The 23,613-nt window shown below is 36.6% G+C and overlaps 2 protein-coding genes and 1 long non-coding RNA gene across 3 annotated transcripts in view; 2 read left to right on the top strand and 1 right to left on the bottom strand.

Moving 5' to 3' along the window:
* The window catches only part of LOC103038454 (C-type lectin domain family 18 member A), a 44,375-nt gene extending 22,575 nt beyond the window's left edge, over positions 1 to 21,800 (top strand). The window contains exons 7-12 of the mRNA XM_022679510.2: positions 390 to 482; positions 14,710 to 14,816; positions 14,955 to 15,084; positions 16,304 to 16,400; positions 17,496 to 17,587; positions 21,312 to 21,800. Coding sequence (XP_022535231.2) covers positions 390 to 482; positions 14,710 to 14,816; positions 14,955 to 15,084; positions 16,304 to 16,400; positions 17,496 to 17,587; positions 21,312 to 21,349 — 557 coding nt within the window. The 3' untranslated portion in view covers positions 21,350 to 21,800. The remainder of the gene's footprint in view (positions 1 to 389; positions 483 to 14,709; positions 14,817 to 14,954; positions 15,085 to 16,303; positions 16,401 to 17,495; positions 17,588 to 21,311) is intronic.
* Positions 624 to 4,597, top strand: LOC111195012 (uncharacterized). Its single transcript, XR_007440685.1, has 4 exons — positions 624 to 806; positions 2,810 to 2,831; positions 3,086 to 3,210; positions 4,212 to 4,597. It is a non-coding gene; the product is annotated as an uncharacterized LOC111195012 (long non-coding RNA).
* Positions 4,592 to 11,567, bottom strand: LOC125804567 (uncharacterized). Its single transcript, XM_049483497.1, has 6 exons — positions 10,866 to 11,567; positions 10,396 to 10,492; positions 8,453 to 8,554; positions 8,084 to 8,259; positions 6,082 to 6,183; positions 4,592 to 5,982 (listed from the first exon to the last, which is right to left on the bottom strand). Exons 1-6 carry the CDS (start codon positions 11,450 to 11,452, stop codon positions 5,193 to 5,195), a joined length of 1,854 nt encoding a protein of 617 aa, XP_049339454.1. The 5' UTR covers positions 11,453 to 11,567; the 3' UTR covers positions 4,592 to 5,192.
* Positions 21,801 to 23,613: the final 1,813 nt, after the last annotated feature.

Raw genomic sequence — 23,613 nt, 5'->3', positions numbered from 1 at the left:
GAAGCATGCCAAAAAAGTTACCTGAACAGACCTCATTTCCAGACCACCATGTCCATGAGTGTAGATCTATTCCTAAACATGTAAAAAAGACTGTTGATGGGGTGTGAGGTAGCAAAGAGCATTGCAACATTTGGGGTACACAATGAAATGACCCAATAAAAATAATACACATGTCTTGCTTTAAATGTAGAAAATAATGTTTAATCTCTAATTGTAAATCTCTAATTGAAAGATCATGTGCTTAGTTAATTATTGAATTATTTATCAGAAACATTGATTAGGGATGATCAAACCTAGATCTTCTCATACGGATGACCACTTCTAGATCTTCCCTCGTTTGTCAGAGCAGTTTTATGGTAAAGTTCTGGTGTTGTGCTGATGTGTTGCAGTGCGCTGCAGTGTCCAGTGTGTTCATGGGCGGTATAAGGAGGAGGAGTGTTCCTGTCTGTGTGATGTAGGATACGGGGGAGCGGAGTGTGCAGGTGAGTGGGTGAGCATTGAGATACTCCTACAGAGATTTATCTGTGGCTTCTTTGCTTATTTACTAACTCATTGACTTTCACCCCATCTGAGACTGTTTTAACACCCCCCCCCTCCCCAAACACCAGCAGGACTGTTTAATGCAGATGGGAGTTTTACTTACACAAAAGGGTTCTGAGGGCAGAAAGAAAACTGATTGGTTCAGAGAAACAACCAATCAATTTAAAGAAGAGGCGGGGGAAAAGGCAGGATCTGCTAAATGAAAAAAAAGACCGGGCAGTTGGATCCAGCCATCTTTGAGGAGTGAAAAATCACAGTTTTTGAAGGTAAGATGCTTTTATTTTTATTAAAATAATATTAATGTACTGAATAAGAGCTTTTTAAGTTAACTTGAAACAGTAGTGTGAATTTTCAGGCTAATTGGCTAGCAAGATTAGCACAGTATTTTCGATAGTCAGCTAGCCAAAAAATAGCAAAAGTAATTAAGTATTTTTTTTTATTATTATTTTAAAGAGTTTATTTTGGGAACAGATATGCCTTATTAAATGAACTTAAAATAATAGTGTGCATTATTAGGCTACTGAGCCAGCTAACCTTGCTAGCTAGCAAGTTCAGATACTTAGGTTAGCTAATTAGCTCCATAGTTTAAAGTAGTTTTGATAAGGTCAGCTAGACATTTGTCAGCTATTAAACAATATTCAGTCTGATATAATCTACAATTATATGAAATGAGGGATAAAAATTGCATAGGGGTTGTTAATGTTAGTCAGATAATAGCAGTGTTCAACAGGCTTTAGCTAGCATGCTTGGTATATTTACTCTTGCTTACTTGGATGTGTAGTAGTGTATTAAGTCATACAAACACAACTTGAGAATGGAAAAGTTTTATACTGCTTTACAGGAATTGTAGAAATGTGTCTCGTGCTGTGTTATAAGCCACTGTAACGTTAATATATAGTTTTTTGCTGCTCTGGGGGCAGACGAATTGATCTATTGACATAAAAGACTCTATAACAGTGTTTTTTAACCTGTGGGCCGCACCCCCCAAGTGGGCTGCAGAGGTATTGCAAGCGGGCCATAGGGCAAAATTCTTTTTTTTTTGTTTGTTTGTTCCTATTTTGCAAAGTAAATATGATTTTCAAATATATAAATAGTTTAGCAAATGTAATTTATAATGTGATGTCAATTAGTACTGATGCACACATTGAATTGTTAAATATAACATAGGTGTACTATAACGCTGCTCTTAGGGCAGCAGAACTTGGTTTTGTTTTAAATTATGAGTTACACAACTGCTTCCAATGTACTGTAAGTTTCGCCTTTATCATCCTGATTATCATCATGATTAATGTTGCATTTTGGGTTAGGAGGATTAAATCATATATTCACATAGGTTTGTTTAATTGAAGAATATCTGACTACATACAGCGTATTGCTGCTCTTGGAGCAGCAGAATTGAACCATTGGCATAATGACTGTTTCAGATGAGCATTTGAAATTCAGACACAGCATAATGCTGCTCTTGGGGCAGGAAAACTGAAACATGTACAAGATTAGTCTGTAGGGTTAGCATTACCACTTTATATAGAGGCTAACGCTGCTCTTGGGGCAGCAAAGCACTGGTTTAAAAATCAGAAGTAATTAACTATATGTTTGGGCTTTTTTATACTGATTAATTTTAATGCAGATTTTGGGTCTGTAAAATTGAGCAACACCAATATTAAATCCTGAAATTTAGCATGTTTATATTATATAAAGAATACTGCTACTCTTGGGTACAGGGTTATGTTCTGGGGGCAGCAGAACAGTAGTTGTAAAGGCGGCGGCAATGTGCTATAAATTTGAACTGCATCTTACTGATTTATATTATTGTTCATTTTGGGTCAGTATAATTGATTCCTAGCCATATTTAGCAATAATATATTTTATACCAACTAGTGCTGCTCTTGGGGCAGCAGAACTGTTGTTTATTTGTGCAAATCATGTTAGATTAAAATGTTTTTAAGGCTGTAGGGTTGGCTTTTATCATGCTGATCATATTCACATAGAATCCTTTAATTGAGCAATACTCTACTATATACAGGGTATTGTATTGTACTGTAAAATTGAGCAATACCCATATTGAATCCTGAAGTTTAGCATTAGTGTATTATATACCGAGAACTGTAATACATATTAGTGTAGTTTAGTTTTTGGACATTATATACATGATATAAGCTGTTAGAATATTCAAAAAATGGTGGTTTGATATGCTGTATTTTCTTTAGACACTGAAACTATGATTAAAATTATGTTTTACCAATTCTAATCTTGCCTCATTGTGTTTTAGGGAATTATTGAGAAAATGAATGGTAAGTATGAAACATTTCATTATCACACCTACACTATTAATTATAAGTTAATTTAAGGTAAACAATGTTAAGACCGTTGGTATCCTTATCAAAATACTGTATACAAGAGCTGCTGTACATAGCAATACATATACCTGTAGGCTATGTTTTAATCTAGAAAAAATATAATTTGTTAAAAAAAAATAGAATGTTAGGCTAGTATTTTAATAATCAAACTAAAATATTATAAATATTACAACTTTTTTCTTTTGCAGTGTTACAAGATTTGAGGTCAGGAGGACTTTATATACAGGATGCAAGACTTGGAAGTGTTGGGCCTTATCCACTTTACATGGAAAGTTTTGAAACCCTTGTGGAGTGCAACAAAGTATCTGACGAGGTATTTGTTCCTCATTTCTATATTCTGTTCATTATTCCATATGCGCTTGTAAACAGTTAACTGTGGCACAATCCCAAAATCAGAAACATTTATGCACATGGTATCGGATGTTGGTTTAGGAGCCTTGTTGGCGATAGACAAAAGACTATCCAGATTTTCAGCAAAAGGTTTAGAAGGTTTGCAGAAAGTATGGGACAAAATGACACCTAAAACACTTCATCGTTTGGTACCCTTGGGGCCATATCGTAGCAGGGCACGTGGCGTGGCAAGTTACCATCGTATACCCAGTCAACAGTCTATTTTTACGCCTTGCACACACGTCCTTAAAATAGCGTTGGACTTTTGGAATATATTATCGCTAATGGGCATGGTGGTCTGGAAATGATGTGTGTTCAGGTAAATTTCTGGCGTGTTTCTATTTTGGCTGCGGAAAAAAGCATTGCGCGTCTAATCCGGTGAAACCCGACTAAAATCAACAGTCAGTCGCGCGCACGCAGAGCTGGATCACGATCACCACGAGCACTGCGCTCCCCATTCACTATACCACACACCATCACTTCTTTACCACAGAAAAATAAACCTCACCCAGAGCCTTAATTAAGAGAATTAAAACATGCCGTTAGAGCTGCGCAAGGCGTAATTTTTGCGCCCTCACGACACAGGACATGCCCCTAAATCCAGCTGCACAAAGTGCAATTAACTAGTGCGCTATAGATCACTATAGGGCCCTTGGTGTCAAATGTCTTGGTGTCAAAAGTGTTGTAAGAAGGAATGGCAATGTTACAAAGTGTGATGCAATGTGTTGCAGGCCTAAAGTGCAGGAGTGGACGTATATATACAAATGACAAATGTGATGAGATAAAACATGAAATATCTTGGGTTCATACTGTCTGCATTGATAGTTTAACATTATTCTTCAAACATCACTGTTTCTTGAAATACCGGCCTGGGCTCCAAAAATATTTAAGGATAAACATTGTTTTTGTTTTTATCATTTGCAGAAAGACCCTAAAAGCTGTGGAAAAAGCTTTGGAGACGAACTGGCATACATTTGACCTGGCAACTCACGGTCTTGGGCCTGCAGTTATAAAAGGCACTTTTGAATTAATTGATGCATGTCTTAAAGAGAACATGAAAGCATTACAATCATGAATTAGAACCAATTTCAACTGTTTTGTCTGCTTACATTATGTTCATAGTTATATACACTAGCTTCATGCTTGAAACCTTGTTATATGCCTACTAACTACAATATGTGTTGGTTACTTTGTTGCTAAAAATACATTTGGGATTGTTTTTTTTACTTTGTTATGTACGTATTTTAGTTTTTGAATATTGTTTTTGTGTGTACAATGTAATTGTAAATAAAGATTTACAATCCTTTTTATTATTTGTTTATTTTATTTTTCCACCATATTGGAGAATCCCAGTGTGAAGCAGTTGGTAAATCAAATAAACAAATCAAATACATTTGAAAGAGCTTCTCAGTAAATCCAAACATGACACAATTGTGGTACTCCACACAGTAGGAATTATGAAAACTCATCTAAATCAAGGTATTTCCAAAACAAGTACATTGTACAATTCTATGCAATTACAAAGTTGACTACTTGGGGGTTTTGCAGATGTTTTTAAAAGAGAATCTCAACTCAACTATAAATTAGCAGCTCATAGTTAACTTACAGGAATTTCATTATCATTTGTTGAAAACATCTTATGATTCTAACACGTTTGCCTCTTTTTCTTTTCAAATACTGCAATAGAAAGAGGGCTTCTTATATTTCTGACAGTGGTAGTTATTAACTTAAAACAATTACAATTGACAGATAATGCATTCTATACATCTCATTAAAGTGTCTCAAGAACTTGACATCAACATTCATTGTAAACCACTTGCATATTATTACAATGTTAAAACCTTGTATCTCCTAAAGAGCAGCTTGAAGATGGAGAAAACTCTTTTTACATTTAGCTCAATTTTACTATTTTTTTTTTTTCCCTCTGCTTTTCCGTTTACAAATGTAATTCATAGTGACAGCTTTTTGTGCTTTCTTTATCCTTTGCCGATAGGCATGTAGTGCTGTTGTTCTTCTTTTTCTAGACAGACTACAAAAGTTTGTAAAAACAAGCTTATGTGCCCTCTCGACTGTCTTGTACAGTTCTTCATTCTTAGTGTACTTGTCTGATTGACTCCATTTAATAAGGTCTGTTAGCATGGTCTGCAAGTCAGCCTTTGACTTTATCATGGGTGTTTTGTGGCAAACTGGATCATTTGAGATCAGCTCACAAGGTGTCTGCGCCAAGAAGAGGATGCTACGAACCAAAACACAGACACATTTCTCACCATAACTATTTGCTACACATGTACACAAGTTTGAACTTCTGTGATTTATAGTTCCTGAACTCCCATCACTGTGAAAGACTGTGAGGGTTTCCTCATCTGAAAAGTATGAATGACTGCTAATTATTTTTTTAGCAACAGAATTCCTGATGTCCTGAATGTCTATTCCTTGTTGCTGTGCAACTGTTTTTGAGAAAACAATGTGTTTACACATGGCACCACTTTTGGATCTTCTGCAGTCACATTTAACCATCACCAAATCAACTGTGTTATTCTGTGCACCTGTATCAGGTGGAACAACATATGTTCCATTTTCATTAATTGTACATTTTGAATCAAGCCCTTTCTCAATCATACTTTTGACAGCATTAGAAAAGTCTTCAGTGTTGGCTCCCTTGATCCGTCCAATTTCTGCCAAGTCTTCCATGTAACTTAAAATAACACAGAGAGAATCAGTCATTACATATGGAAATGTGTGAAAAAAGTAATAAAGAACAGAAAATAATAAAATAATAGAATAGTTTAATTACCAATAATATTTCTGGAGATCTCCACACAGCAAGCGAAGCAGCTGATCAATCCGCCGGTTTGTGTTTCCCTTTAGAAACTGATATTTAATTGTAAGGAAGAATCTATGTAAGAAACATAAAAGAAGTGTTGATTAAAGGTGTGTTTTTTGAAATGGTTTTCAAAAACTTTATTGAACTGGGGTGGGTTTCCCGAAAACGATCAGTCTTAGTGAATAACGAATGACGTGAGTAAAGAACAAGCCAGTTCTCCGAGTGTTTCCCAAAAAGCTTCGCAAAGCGAAAATTAACAAACAAGTTTAAAGAAGTCTCAGTCGAACCAAAAACATTGATTCAACACTGCCAAATATCCAGTATTTATTCACTATTACACCCTAAAAACGTAGAAATGTGTTGTAATCATCAACATTATACATATTCTGAAATTTTAATTTAGATGTACTTTGGCATTGAAAAAATACTCCTAAAGATACATATGAATAATGAATAATCAAAAATCAAATCTATTTTAAAACATTAAACTTGTTTACTATTATTAATATGTATTACATAAATATATATTATATTAATTCATATTATTAATGTTAATTGATTTATTATTATTAATAATAATGATAGTAATAATAAAATAATATTATAATACGTATACATATGTTCCTGTATGTCTATATGTGTATATGTCTCTATATATTTATTCCTGTAAATAAATAAATTAACACACACACACACACACATATATATATATATATATACACTATATTAGATTTATATAGCATAATTATTATTTATTATATAAATATAGTTTTCTCAGCGTCTCCTGGAGTTCCTGGAGGTGCTGAACAATAGTCGCTGCTGAGCTCCAGCTCACCTCAAATCACCATCTCAGTTCATCAGGTTTAGGTCAGGAGATTGTGAAGGCCATATACCTTTTTGTTTACTAGATAATGGAAATATATTTTGTTGTGCTGTAATTCCCGGCCTGGTGGGAATTATGTATAGGAGCGTGTATGCCACAGTAACCGCCACGATACAGAATGCACAGACTTGGATACAGCAGCTTTTCTTAGACCGTGAGCATCATCTGCAGGAATTAATTGGTTGCATTAATTGCTGCATTAATATCAAGAACTCTAACATTGCTAATCTGTATTTTACTAATTTATTTATGTGTGTAATTGTTCAATTCCAATATGCCCAGTTAGACTACAAGCTACAGTTGGCATTATAATATAATATAATATAATATAATAGATTCAACCACAGAAATAATACTTTTTCTCCCTCAAAATTGGCGGTCCCTGGTGCTTAAAGTGCTGAACTGCAAGCAAAATCCCCTTTAAGTAGAATGTTATGAATAACGACTGGGTCAGGTTACTCGTTAATCTGCGAGCGAGTTTACGTAGTACTTTAGTTACGCACCGGTTTGGGAAACACTCTTTAATTAACGATCAATCTTAAGTACGAGTTAACGAAGTTCTTAGCGTTACGAAGCTTTCGGGAAACCAACCCCTGTTCTTTTTGAAGCAGAATGAGGGTGCAACATATAGTGCTGGGAAAAAAGTATTTGCCACTTACAGATTTCTTTTGGTTTTGCTTTTTTTGTCATGCTTACCTTTTTCAGATTAACAAGCTAATTTTAATATCAGACAAAGTAAAATTCTAATATACAATTCATATTTTTACTTTGTCTAAACATTTTTTTTTTCTATTAGAGATGTATGTTGTACACTCATTCTGTCTCTGAAAAATAGGTATCACTACATTTCCATAAAATTATGTGTGTATATAAATATCAGACCACAGCAATGCGTAAAGACAACATTATGACATATGCTGTTTTTAAGAGCAGCATGTTTTAGTGAGCCAATACTAATTGTTGTCAAATTTTACAATAAGTATTGCCATTACTAATATACCATAAAATTTGTAGAAGCAGGCTCTATCAGTATAAAGTGATTAAAATAGCAAATTATTGCAATAAATAAACCAATATACAACTCTGTACCTTTCTGCTTTGTTGTTGGTTTCACTGTTCTCATGACTGAATGACCTGCCAAAATTGGACCACAGCTGTCCACAAGAAATCCACTGAGGCTTCAAGTAGGCGGTTACATGTGAACTGCCAAGGTAGGAATCCAGCTCCTTGCATTTTACGTCGGCTGTGTTGATGAACTCCTCTTCCTGAAAAACACAGGAACACATATTATAATAGGTACAATCTTGCAAAACATTCAATGTAAAAGTTTTAATAAGTTAAAGGGCATCTAAGTAAATCTGAAGACAAACTTTATTTTACAAACAAGAGATGAATAATGTGAAAAGAATTTTATTCAAATATTTAACTACTTATATCAAGTACAAAAGTACATCTTACCGTTAGGCACACCTTCATTGCTGCCATTGCCTGAATGACCATGTTTCTTTGGTCCACTGGAAGGTTTCCTCCATCTCTCTTTACCAACCACCTGTGTACTGCCTATTTGGTAAATTAAATTTAAAAAAATATTGAATGATCAATATTTATATCATTTTTTTAAATAGTAAAACAATGCATTTCTTGTATGCATATTGTAGTGAATACCCTAAACCAGGCATCCACATAGATCTAAACCACACCTGGATGGATCCATTATATGGGTAGGGTAATGGACTAAATTTATCCAAATTATTTAGGTATTTGAAAAAGCCATCATACACAAACCGTTCTCCTTTTCTAGATGTAACTACACGCTTACTGATTAATTAATCTAAATTATTTGAACTTAATCACATTCATCACTTTCTGTTGAGAAAGTATTTTAAATTGTACAATTTAAATGAATTAGCTGAGGGGCAAATAATTTAATAAATAGCGGGTATAGACTTAAAATCTCCCTGTAATGAGCCTCAGTCAGTAACAGATGTTGTAACACTGTACATCTCTTACACAACTAGACTAATTTAGTATAGCTGCACCTTTATTTACCTAAACATTACAAAACTATTATAGAAGATGAGCACACAAACCGGAGGCTATTTTCAGGAGATTCTACAATACTCAAATATGTCTTAAAGAGTAATTAAATATGCTGCTCTCTTATATAAATCCCATTCCAATGAAGTTGGGGCGTTGTGTAAAACATAAATAAAAACATAATACAATGATTGCAAAGTCTTTTCAAACTATATTCAACTTAATACACTACAAACTCAAGTTGAAATGTTTAAACAGAAATGAAATATGAAATGTTTAAACAGATAAACTTCATTGTTTTTTACATATTCACTCATTTGATGGCTGCAACACTTTCCAAAAAAGGGGCAACAAAAGACTGGGAAAACTAAGGAATGCTCAAAAAAACAGGTGAACAGGTTAACTGGAAACAGATGAGTGTCATAATTAGTTATAAAGGGATCATCCCTGAAATGCTTAGTTGTTCACAAGCAAGGTTCATGATCTAACAGTCCAACAGTTTAAGAATGTTTCTCAATATGAAATTGCAAAGGGATTTTATCAACAGCCCATGATATCATCAAATGATTCAGAAAATCTGGAGAAATCCCTGCAAGTAAGTGACAAGGCCCAAAACGACAAAAGTGCATGGGTAATCTGCACATATCTAAAGCTCCATTAAAGCTGAAAGGTACATACAGGTTTTGGAGCTGCCATCCAAGCGATATATTTTTCAGGGACATCCTGCTTTTTACAGAAAGACAATGCAGAGCCACATTCTGCACATGTTACAACAGCATGGCTTCATAGTAAAAGAGTGCGGGTAATAGACTGGCCTGCCTGCAGTCCAGACCCGTCTCCCATTGAAAATGTGTGGCACATTTTAAAGCACTAAATACAACAATGTAGACCCCAGACTGTTGAACAGCTGAAATTGTACATCAAGCAAAAATGGGAAAGAATTACACCTACAAAGATTTAACTATTATTGTCCTCAGTTTCCAAATGCTTACTGAGTGTTTTTAAAGGAAAGGTGATGTAACACAGTGGTAAACATGTCCCTTTCCCAACTCTTATTTGGAACATGTTGCAGCATCAAATTCAAAATGAGTAAATATATATATTTAAAAAAGAATGTATCCGTTTTGTTTTTTGTAGCGTATTGAATGTAGGTTAAAAAGGATTTGCAAATCATTGTATTGTTTTTATATATGTTCTACACAACATCCAACTTCATTGAAATTGGAGTTGTAATAAAATATTCCTACTAGTTTATTAGAGAATTAAATTATCAGTAATGATAATAGTAATATATACATACAATTTCATGCAAAACTTTCTGAATGTCAGTAGCCGTTGCCATCCAAATGTTTTCTAATGTGTACCTGCAGAACATGAAACCAGCATATGAGGACCTTTGCTGAAGGAAAAACCTGTGCTATTGCCTTGAGCTCTTTTAGGTCCTTGTCAACCATCACTGACCTACAGAGGAATGAAAAGAGAATAGAGAGAGAGGATACAAAATTTAATCCATATTTCAATATAAATGAAAAGCAATATATATATAAACCTTTGCGCAGTAGACATGCCAAGTTTACATATATCACCATAAATATCAAAAGTAAATGCAAAAACTAAAAGTGAAACAACACTAATAAGTCACTAGGCTCTGTTAAAAAAGTTAAATACCCCACAATTGGCAAAATTATTCATGTTTAAAAAAATAACTTACTCTGACAGCACTAAAAATGCATCATTTAAATGAATGTTAACCTCAATGGAGTTTTAGCAAATAACAATACATATCTCTGGTCAATAAACTGAAAAATCTGATCAAAAGCAATAGGATACTAACCTGGGATAAAAACCAGGGTTAGAGCTAGAAAGCTTTTCTAGACAGAGAGAGAGTGTGGCTGCTGATTCCTCACTGACTATGAAGTATGCAAATGGAACTCCTCTACCAATGCTGTTGCTCAGAAGAAGTGCATAGAATGCATAGCCATACGAAGTTATGCTTTTGTAGGTGGCGTCCATGAACATCATGGGATGTGGATGTAATTTCAGGAGTTCTTTTTGCCAGGGAGTCTGCACTACAATTATCAATGGATTTTCTTCACTTAAAGGCTGATAAAAAGAAATGTTTTCTTTCAGCTCTGATGTGGCTAGAATATCCACACTGACACTATCATTCACGTCAGGAAAAAATAGTGCATTTATGCTCTTTTTGATTGTTCTTATGTCTTCTGGTGTAACATAATAACGACGATTGTGTTTGTCTACATGTCCATGACGTTCTGCCCAATCAACACTCTTTAAAAGTGTTTCAGAAACTGACAGTCCCTGCTCAAGCCACATTTCAATGAAACCTAGTAGCTCTGGGTCAACAGGGTTTTTTACACCCTCTTCTTGAATGTCAACATCATGTCCATGGTGTTTTAACATTTTGTTCACAACAGCACCTGTAAATGCAGCATCTCTTATTATTCTAAAAGACACATAGGCCCCACAAGAGTTGGCCCTGGTTTGTGTTGGTTTTCCTTTGCTCTTTCCAGTTGGTTTGCTGCATTATGCTGTGTCTGAATTTCAAATGCTCATCTGAAACAGTCATCATGCCAATGGTTCAATTCTGCTGCTCCAAGAGCAGCAATACGCTGTATGTAGTCAGATATTCTTCAATTAAACAAACCTATGTGAATATATGATTTAATCCTCCTAACCCAAAATGCAGCAATAATCTAAATCAACACGTTTAAAGCCAACCCTACAGCCTTAAAAACATTTTAATCTAACATGATTTGCACAAATAAACAACAGTTCTGCTGCCCCAAGAGCAGCACTAGTTGGTATAAAATATATTATTGCTAAATATGGCTAGGAATCAATTATACTGACCCAAAATGAACAATAATATAAATCAGTAAGATGCAGTTCAAATTTATAGCACATTGCCGCCGCCTTTACAACTACTGTTCTGCTGCCCCCAGAACATAACCCTGTACCCAAGAGTAGCAGTATTCTTTATATAATATAAACATGCTAAATTTCAGGATTTAATATTGGTGTTGCTCAATTTTACAGACCCAAAATCTGCATTAAAATTAATCAGTATAAAAAAGCCCAAACATATAGTTAATTACTTCTGATTTTTAAACCAGTGCTTTGCTGCCCCAAGAGCAGCGTTAGCCTCTATATAAAGTGGTAATGCTAACCCTACAGACTAATCTTGTACATGTTTCAGTTTTCCTGCCCCAAGAGCAGCATTATGCTGTGTCTGAATTTCAAATGCTCATCTGAAACAGTCATTATGCCAATGGTTCAATTCTGCTGCTCCAAGAGCAGCAATACGCTGTATGTAGTCAGATATTCTTCAATTAAACAAACCTATGTGAATATATGATTTAATCCTCCTAACCCAAAATGCAACATTAATCATGATGATAATCAGGATGATAAAGGCGAAACTTACAGTACATTGGAAGCAGTTGTGTAACTCATAATTTAAAACAAAACCAAGTTCTGCTGCCCTAAGAGCAGCGTTATAGTACACCTATGTTATATTTAACAATTCAATGTGTGCATCAGTACTAATTGACATCACATTATAAATTACATTTGCTAAACTATTTATATATTTGAAAATCATATTTACTTTGCAAAATAGGAACAAACAAACAAAAAAAAAAGAATTTTGCCCTATGGCCCGCTTGCAATACCTCTGCAGCCCACTTGGGGGGTGCGGCCCACAGGTTAAAAAACACTGTTATAGAGTCTTTTATGTCAATAGATCAATTCGTCTGCCCCCAGAGCAGCAAAAAACTATATATTAACGTTACAGTGGCTTATAACACAGCACGAGACACATTTCTACAATTCCTGTAAAGCAGTATAAAACTTTTCCATTCTCAAGTTGTGTTTGTATGACTTAATACACTACTACACATCCAAGTAAGCAAGAGTAAATATACCAAGCATGCTAGCTAAAGCCTGTTGAACACTGCTATTATCTGACTAACATTAACAACCCCTATGCAATTTTTATCCCTCATTTCATATAATTGTAGATTATATCAGACTGAATATTGTTTAATAGCTGACAAATGTCTAGCTGACCTTATCAAAACTACTTTAAACTATGGAGCTAATTAGCTAACCTAAGTATCTGAACTTGCTAGCTAGCAAGGTTAGCTGGCTCAGTAGCCTAATAATGCACACTATTATTTTAAGTTCATTTAATAAGGCATATCTGTTCCCAAAATAAACTCTTTAAAATAATAATAAAAAAAAATACTTAATTACTTTTGCTATTTTTTGGCTAGCTGACTATCGAAAATACTGTGCTAATCTTGCTAGCCAATTAGCCTGAAAATTCACACTACTGTTTCAAGTTAACTTAAAAAGCTCTTATTCAGTACATTAATATTATTTTAATAAAAATAAAAGCATCTTACCTTCAAAAACTGTGATTTTTCACTCCTCAAAGATGGCTGGATCCAACTGCCCGGTCTTTTTTTTCATTTAGCAGATCCTGCCTTTTCCCCCGCCTCTTCTTTAAATTGATTGGTTGTTTCTCTGAACCAATCAGTTTTCTTTCTGCCCTCAGAACCCTTTTGTGTAAGTAAAACTCCCATCTGCCTGTTTAATGATCCCTAAAGTAAAAAAAGAGCAGATAAACATGAACCTTTTGGAAGCATGCTCAGAGTGTTCTGTAGCTGCTTATAGGAGCCCATGGCTGCTGATTGTTGGGATTAAGGTTTGAAGAGTCAAAGTTGTTTCTATAAAATGTGTAATAAGCATCAACCGGCATTTCCTAATGATGACTCCGAACAAGTCACAACCTTTACAAACTACTTAAAATCTGAGATCTTGGTTGTTGGAGTTTATGTTCAGTCTGCCAGCCCAAAGCTGACTTATCTGGCATATCTAGATTGTTTGCAGATTGATTTTTGATAGTCTGGACAGACAGAAACATGTGATTTCACATTATTTAATGGTCATGTACCTATTGGCACCATGCATAATGCCAGGTAGGGACTGAAGGGGTTTAATGCCCCTCTGCAATAAAATGGGTCAGAACTCACAAACAGTAATTTACTAACTAACTAACTAACTAACTTACTAACTAACTCTAACCAACCAACTTTAACTAACTAACTGACTAACCAACCAACTATAACCATCCATCCAACCAACCAACCAACTCTAACCAACCAAGCAACTAACCAACCAACCAAGCAACTAATCAATTAACCAACCAACCAACCAACCAACCAACCAACCAACCAACCAACCAACCAACCAACCAACCAACTTACCAACCAACCAACCAACCAACCAACCAACCAACCAACCAACCAACCAACCAACTCTAACCAACCAACCAGCCAACCAACCAACTAACTAACTAACTGACTAACAAGCCAACCAACCATCCAACCAACCAACTCTAACTAACTGACTGACTGACTGACTGACCGACCGACCGACAAACTAACCAAATAATTTACTCCTTTTCTTGGTGCAACCATCCTCACAGCAATGCTTAGTAGAGGTAGTAGACATAGTTACTCCAACAAAAGAGGACTCTATTTAATACCTTTGATTTCAATCAAGTAATCGAATAATTAAGCAGGTTACCCAGTACTTTTGTCCATATAGTGTACTTGCTTGCTCACTTTCTGTTACTCTCTTATGTTGTATAGAGAAGCTGAGCTTTCCCTATCACAGCTGTGACATGCAGATAGATGGAAAATGCTTCATGGTGTCTTCTGAAGCTGAGACATACTACACAGCCAAGCTACGCTGTCAGGTGAGAAACATCACACACACAGATCTTATGATCAGTATAAATCAATGTGAATTAAGGGTACAATCTACAATGTCTTTGTCAGGCCTCTGAAACAGGCTCCTTCAAAAATCAGGTCTAGTTGTGTGTTTGTGTCGACAGGAAAGAGGGGGCATTCTGGCTCAGGTGACCAACCAGAAAGTTCAAGATATCATGGCTTTTTACCTCAGCCAGCTGGAGAACACCAACGAGGTCACAGACCCTGACTTTGAGACCCGCAACTTCTGGATAGGTGAGGACACTACACTTTTAAAACATGGATTGTGCCCTAAAGACAATACCGTTCCATTGCTGTACATATGTCCAAGTTTCTTGTTCTCAGCCTAGATGGCAGGTCATTTGTCTAGCAGTCAATAATTCTCACCAAGAGGAACACTGTCCAAAGGAGAGTGAGAGCCTTTTTATAGGGCAGCAGGGGAAACAATTTTAAAGCCTGTTGTGACAAGACTCCCTATTGTACACATATTGTGATGCTCTTTGCTATCTTACACCCCGTCAACAGTCTATTTTAATGCCTTGCGCATGCGCCATCAAAATAGCATTGGAGTTTAGGGATAAATTAACCTGATGGGCATGGTGGTCTGGAAGTGTGGGTAAATATCTGGCGTGTTGTTATTTTTGCAGCAAAAAACACAGGTGTGCTACTGACTAATTAAAATCTTGACAACAGTCAATTGTCATAGTCCATTCCTGTAGGTCAAGTACACCCCACTCATTACACACATGTGGATGCCCTGCAGAGCAACAACCCGACTTTTAACTCAACATTAAACAGAATAAAGAATAAAATAACATGGCTGTTTCCTCTGCTGAGACGCACAAAGCGCCTCACTGTTAAGATACAAATGTGCCAAAGTCTAAGCACAGCTGGCTTTTAAAGGGAATGACAAATGGCACTCTTATTGGGTTATTTTTTTATGTTACACCCAAAACACACCCATGATTAATTAAGAGAATTAGTACACAATTAGTAGCGTTTCAAGCTGTGTAATGTGTCATCTTTGCACCCTCACGATACCAAAGACACACCGGCACACCCTAAATTCGACCGTGTAAGCCACAAGTGCACTAAAATAGTCCACTCAGTGCCTAATCAGACCATACCTGTGTTAATTTACACACTGGCCTGAGACGTGATTAAAAAAAAAACATGTAAAAAGTTGTTACTTTTTGATGGAAGATTATGGAAAAATATGTCTTAGAAAGCTGGACCTACAGCATCACCATTCCTGCATATTTTAGTTGTCCTGCTCTAAAAAACACACAGTAACTGGTGGAGGGCCTTGTTAATGAGCTAATGAATAAAAAGCTCTGCTTCTCTATACAACAGAAGAGGCCCACTGTATGTGTGCATCCTTTCAAATAGATCTGCTCCTCTAAAGTGTAATTAAAAGCATGAAATGAATCAAACATATTCTTTAATTCTTTATATCTTTATCTTATAAAAACAGGTTTGACATATAAACCACTGAAAGACTCATTCCGCTGGGACACTGGAGAATCTTCTTCCTTTACCAGCTTTGCTTTTGGACAGCCAGACAATCAGGGGTGAGTAACTGAATCAGATCAGTCACAGCTGAACATGGCTGATGATCAAGCGTGTTAAATAGGTACATTTATATATTTAGGAATTATACTTTTGCATCAATACACAGTCTTGAAATCCAAGAATTGCCCAACCCACTCATTAGGACTCCCCCTATCATTAGTGATGCCCCAACACCAGGAGAGTGAAGACTAGCACATGCCTCCTTCGATACATGTGAAGTCAGTTACCACCTCTTTTTGAACTGCTGCTGATGCAGCATTGCCGAGTAGCATCACAGCGCGCTCAGAGGAAAGCGCAGCAACTCAGTTCTGATACATCAGCTCACAGACGCCTTGTGCTGAGCGGCATCACCCTTTAGAGTGATGTGGGGAGAGAGCGCCATCTACCCACCCAGAGAGAGCAAAGCCAATTGTGCTCTCTCAGGGCTCCAGAAGCTGATAGCAAGCTGCATGACCAGGATTCGAACCAGCAAGCTCCTGATCATAGTGGCAGCACCTAAGCGCCTTAGTCCTCTGATTAAAAATCTGTCTACAAATCTCTATTTTGTTGTTTTCTCTCGTTAATCACTTGAGTTGATACAATTTTCAATTCATATAATTAAAAAAATGTCTACCCATGTCTACCTTAATTTCACGCCTTCACCTTTCCCAGTGTCAACGATATACAGTATAATTTGTATATGAATGTGTAAATTAATTTTATTATAATTTTATATTATTTATTAATATGTTTTTAAAAGCTTTTTTTCCCTTTCACTCAAGCACATTTTTTTCTTTATCATGTATTATGCAAGATTGTGCATAATGTTTGCACATCCCTGGTTAAATATCACTGTATGTTGATCTATCTACAGAAAACATATAACATATAACAATTTCGGCACATTTAAGATAGAATTGCAAGCTCTTATCTGAATATAATATGTAATCAAAAAACTGAAAAATAAAGTAAAATATGCAGACCTGTTTCTCTATGCATACAACATAAAATTTGCATTTTTTTCTCTACATGTTCTATCATTAATACTGATAACAGGGTTGTAATGTTTGAGTTTGACCAGTGGATGTCCCTCTTCTCTCTCTCTCTGGTTGTAGTTTTGGGAACTGTGTGGAGCTGCAGGCCTCCAGTGCCTTTAACTGGAATGACCAGCGCTGCAAAACCCGCAACAGATACATCTGCCAGTTCAGTGAGTAACAGCATCCTCTTCACTGAGCTACAGGTGAACAGCAGTGATTTAGGTTTGTTAAAGTTTCAGGAGAAAGAGAGGGAGGCCTAGTTTAACCCTCCTGTTATTGTCTAATTTACCCATTTTGAAGTTTTAAAATGTAGGAACTATTTTTGGAGCTTGAAAACTATTCTGCTGAGTTTAAGCACCCTGTAAAAATAAAATTTACAGTATTTACATTATTTATGTTGCAAGACTCTGTGACACTTTTTCATTCCGGCAATTCTGGCCACACATGGACACACCTCCATCTATGGACACACTCTCAGTCTCGCTGATGCCTATAACACTATTTTTACATTTTGCACTAGTAGTTCATTCACTAGAATTTCCCCTCGGGGATCAATAAAGTATCTATCTATCTATCTATCTATCTATCTATCTATCTATCTATCTATCTATCTATCTATCTATCTATCTATCGATCGATCGATCGATCGATCGATCTATCTATCTATCTATCTATCTATCTATCTATCTATCTATCTATCTATCTATCTATCTATCTATCTATCTATCTATCTATCTATCTATCTATCTATCTATCTATCTATCGTTCGTTTTACATGTAATTACTGCCAAATACAGTTTATAACAGAGAAGTACTGTGAAGTATTGTGACAATAGAGTTTTGTTTGTAATCTGTATTAAGTTAGAAATTACTTTTAGTAATAGTTTTCTTAAACTTTTAATTGTGAACCTTAAGTGTTGTAAGGGACGTTTTGGCAGGGTTGGCTGGATGTTTTTGAGTAGTGTGTTGGGAAGCAATAATGGAAACTAAGCTAATAGTTAAAAAGATTATAGTGGAATAATGGAAATGTTTAGTTAATCTACATGTCGGGAAAGTAAATGCTTTTAATTGATGTATTTTAACACTTTTATTAATTGAAGTTTGTTAACAAGACTTCTATGTTTTTTAATAGTTAAAACTGTACAAAAAGGCTTATTATTTGTCAGCAGGGACGGCAGAAAATGTCTGTAAAAAAAACGGTAACTAATGGTTTTGAAAAGTATGGAAAATTAACTTTTTTTTTTTTTTTACAGTTTTGAGTGTCATGTAAATGGACAAATTACTAATTTAATTTATTTTTAAGTGACCCAGGAACATTATTCATACATGCAGAACCATACAGTTGAATGTAATTGAAAGATTAAACTGAACTATTATATTACTATTTCTAGTAGCTTTCAAAACACTTTTTAATGTGTTTTTGACTAATGTTCTTAATACTCCAGGTTAATTTGTCCATTGATGACAAAAAAAATGTGACTGTTAGATCCCTCACATCAGTAGACCACACTATCTTCATTATGAAACAAACAATATGTGTAAAGCCATAGCATTGAATCAATGTTGAATAAATGTAAAATGATGCGCACAAATAAAACAGTTCTGATGTTGATTTAATACATTAAATGATGAAAAAATGGACGTTGATCCATTGGTCCATTGATCAATTGACAGCCAATATTCTCCTGCAGTGATCTGACTGTTCGATCTCTCACATCACTAGATCATGACCACATTCAAATGATGTAGAAAAAAAGAGCAACAGATGGGGGGTGGGGGGGTATGTTGGTGAGGGGTAGAGCAGCTCCAGCTCCTGCAGAGTCAGGAGCTCCAGACAGTCGTTGAGAGGTGCTAAAGTGAAGGGTATAAAAGCAAAGCACATAAACCCAGGCAGCATTTTAGCTGCTCTCCTGCTCGCTCTTTCTTTACGAGTCCTCGGGTTTATGACGGAAAACATCAAGCGAACCGGCGCAGCATCTTAATGACACTCAGCAGGGCCGCGTGGTGTGCACCGTACACCGTCCTCCTGCTGGGATCGATACCTGCCACTCCCCGGTGCTGCAGGACGTTGGGCGGCAGGTCTTTAAGTGCACTGTGATTTGAACTAAAAGTGGCTTTTATCCTGTTGGGTTTTGATCTGTTTTGTTGTGCTTTGTTTTGCTGCAGCCGGTATTGATTAATGAGGCTGACTTAATGCAGTCATTGTTGCCGCGGCGACACTTTAACAACATGTTGTTTGAAAGCTCTTAATCTTAGAAGACCTGATCGACGCAGAAACGATCGTCTGGGGGGCGATTGAGCACCTAAAGGGGAAAAACACCTGCGAAACACAGACACACACACACTCACACACACACACACACACATAGAGAATCAAACATTCTACGAGTGAATTCAATGGAGCAGCAAATTGTGGGAAGAAAAAAGTCTGACTGGGATTAATTGCTTTTGGTCTGTCTGTATCCACCCCCTGCCAGCCTGACGGAGGAGCAGCTTTCACACACGCTGTTAATTGGCATTAAAGTGATAAGTGGTAAACAAGCAGCCTAAAGGAGGGCACTGGCGTTCATACAGCGAGAGCGTCTAGACGGCAGAGATTCATATCTGTGTTATAGGCCTTCCTCACAGTCCTGCTCATTCCAGGCCTCTGTGACCACACTGATAAACTGCTAAACTCTGTCGTTTTTATAGGGCCAGTTTTGAGGCCAGTGGTAGACCAGGGTACAGAGGATCTGGCTCAGTTTTACTAAATGCGAGCGGCTGGTGGAGCAATGGAGACTTCAGAAGGGGAAGTTTCCGATCAAGCGCGCTCTTTCTCTCGAACTGAACATAACCTGGAATTGCATTTATCCGCTCTGAAAGGAGACCGCATCACACCCGCACAGTTTATATTTTGATTCCTCCGCATGCACGGTGCAATTACCCACTCTCACCAGAAAGGGGGCCCTCAATCCCAAATACTTAAGGACATCAGCTTTAAGAAAAGTTATAAGAACAGTTGACTTTTCTAAAGTGAAAACACAGAGTTCGACACACTAAACCACTTATATACATGTTTTACGTGCCAAATGAGTTCATTCTAGAACAAGCAGAACATCCTGAATGAAACTCCTGGTTTTCCTAAAAGCGTTTACTTTTTTGAGTAGCTAAGACTTGAATTACTAAAATTAATATTAAAAGTTTAGTTATTTAACATTTAATGGATTTTTCATTAGTAATGCATCATTTAGGATGGGGTCGACAGTCTCTACACATGCGGATTACTTAATGAACTGGCAAACCTAGCTAACCAACTCTGTTTCGGACTCTTTCTTTTTGTAGCATCTTCTTTTCAGTCCCTTTGCACTTTTTGGACAATTTTCCATTTTGCACTCATATTATGGTAGTTTCTACAAAATGAAAGTTTCTTCGTTTTCTGATTTTCACTCCACTCTAAATATACCACCACATATAGTACTGTGCAAAAGTTTGAGGCACCTAAGCAAATTATGCTAATGCATTTATTTATCCACTCTCATTCTCATTTTTAACTAAGTTTATTATATCCTGTGAGCCAAGCTGAAGAACAAAGTGAGATTCCAGATTTGTCCAGCATGTGTATATGTTCAGTTCCGTCAGCAGCTCACCTGATTTACCAAATTTACCAATTTACCTGTAAAAGCTCTGTTTTTTGTAAATTTGCTGTATTTGTATTTATTGTTATGCTAGTGTTTTACTGAGCTAATAAACACTTACTTCACAGATAGGAAACTTTTCCTTTACTGAAATTCGAACAGGTGCCTAAAACCTTTGCACAATACTGTATATATTAATGTAAATAAATACATTTATGAACTAAATAAGTAAATATATTTTTCTTGCTCATATTTTGAATGTGTTTCTGTTCATACACAGGTCCGGAGCACATTGCCCTGTGGGAGGTCGGTGGATGAAAGCTGACTGTAACAGACGTCTGCTGATCCAGGGGGAATGTGGAGTTTTGAGCACAGATGCTGAACGCCTGGCCACTCTTGTTTGAGGGTCATTATTATTATTGTGGTCTTTGCAGTATTGATATCAAGGTGGGCTCTAATTTTAAACAGACCTCAAATTACCAATCCTCTCCAACTCTCATGTTCCAGATGAGGTTCTGTGGGTGTTTTAATATGTGTGGCATTTATATTATTCCAGCAACCATAAATCATGTTCATTCAGTTAGTGCAGGACGGTCTTTAGTCAGTCCTACCATGTGCTGTGTTTCCTGGTGTGTTTAAAAGGACATTTCTTATATTTTATGTGTATTTAATTTTTTTATTTATTTTTTGCATTCAGGTTGCATATGGTTATGTAGCAAAAATGTCCATAATACATTTCACCTGACCACTTTTAAACTCTTTTTATCTTTTTATTGTATAAATGGGATATTTAAATAGGATACTGTATGTCAGGGATCGGCAATTAAGTTTGGCTGCGGGCCAGGTATTTTCCGAACCATTACTTTTGGAATTTTCCAAAAAATTCTGTTTTGGAAAATGAAGTGTAATGGGATGGAGTGCTACGGACTAGTAGCTCTCCAGCCCAGAGGGTTGTTGAACCCAATTGCAGAACAGTTGATCTCAAAGCAGGTAAACCCCCAAAAAAGGAAAAAAATAAATAAATAAACACACCGCTCCTCACGCGTGTCGTTAGGATAGCTGTCCAATACACTATCACTGCCCTGGCTAGTAATTTGAGACACGACTGGGAAAAAAAGCCCTTATGAGGAGATAGAAAAAACGAGAACAGGAAGAAACTATTGCCGACCCCTGCTGTAACATTATCTCTATTCTGATTGGCTACTCAAAAAGCAAAAAGAAAGAAACAGCCTTACCTAAATCTGCACTCACACTAGGCAATCTGTGTCGTGCCCGGACATGATTACCTCCCAAAGCACATCTCGATTGACTTGTGTGATCGCTTCGAATTGTGCCCAAGTGGGTTCAATTGGAAAGTTCACTTAGACTCAAGCAGGGTGTGCATGTAGTATGAGTGTGATCCATGCTCAAGCACGGAACAAGATCATTTCAGTGATGCGACATTCCTGTAAGCAAACATGGCGATGTTGTTTTAAATTCAGCACCCCTGCCAGGAAAAGTATCCTCTCGGAATTGTGTGCTGTGATGCTGTGACATGCCTGAGATAACTGTGACTAAGTAAGTTAAAGTAGATTATCTCTGCTTTTATCAAGAAGACTCACTCCTGAGAGAGGGTGCTTTTCATGGCGGGGATACTGAATTCAGCACAACATCAGCAAGCTCACTGGGCAGTGAATAATAATGTAAGCATGCTCGGCACAGATTGTTTAAACAAGTGCAGGCCAGCTAGGAGTGGGGAGGGGACACAACCGTGCTCCAGCACGATTCAGCCGAACTGTGCCTAGTGTGAGTATACCCTAAAACACTTCAGCCTTGTAACTTTACTATTCTCGGGTCAATGGATAAGTAGTTGCAGCCAGAAGGAAGTGTTGGATCAAAAAGCTGGAGATGATTGACGAATCCCTCTGTCCAGAAGGTCTGGTGTCATGGGTCATGGTGTGGGGTACAATTTCATACAATGCCAAATCACCTTTAGTCCTCAATACAGGTATTTTAACAGTTGAACATTGTGTTACTGAAGTCCTGCAACCAGTGACCCTACCTGTTCAGAACACACAATCCGGTGCCCTATTCCAACAGGACAGTGCTACCATCTCAATTGTTCCCTTAAAGACAGAGATACTATGTTATGGCCAGTTGCATCACCAGATGAAGATGCAGACTGTATAAGAAGGAGTTTATATATTTTAAACCATTACTATTGCCATACCACTTGCTGTTTTTTTCACACTATAAGGAGAACTGGATTATAAGGTGCATTATGCAACACTAGGAAGCAAAAGCGGTTTTGCCATGTTTTCCTTCTAATTCAGCAGTTCTTGCTGCTAGTTGGTGGTGGGGGGTTAACCAAGTTAAGTAAAGCTAAGCTAAGCTAAGTAAACAAAACTGTTATTCTTTAAAAAACATTTTCTTTTAAAGTGAAACGAGCACTGGATGTTAATCTACACAGATTTCTCTTCTGAAAACTGTTAATTTGGGTGAGTAAAGTGCTTCTGTTTACTTACAGTAAGCTTCGGTTTCCAGATTTCCACTAAGGCTGGGTGCAACAGCATTAGCATTAGCAGCTAACAGTAAATGCTGCC

This window comes from Astyanax mexicanus, chromosome 9 (assembly GCF_023375975.1).
Source record: "Astyanax mexicanus isolate ESR-SI-001 chromosome 9, AstMex3_surface, whole genome shotgun sequence".
In the NCBI taxonomy this organism is placed as follows: Eukaryota; Metazoa; Chordata; class Actinopteri; order Characiformes; family Acestrorhamphidae; genus Astyanax; species Astyanax mexicanus.
Note: the sequence above shows the minus strand (reverse complement) of the source record. Positions and strands in the feature narration are given on the sequence as shown.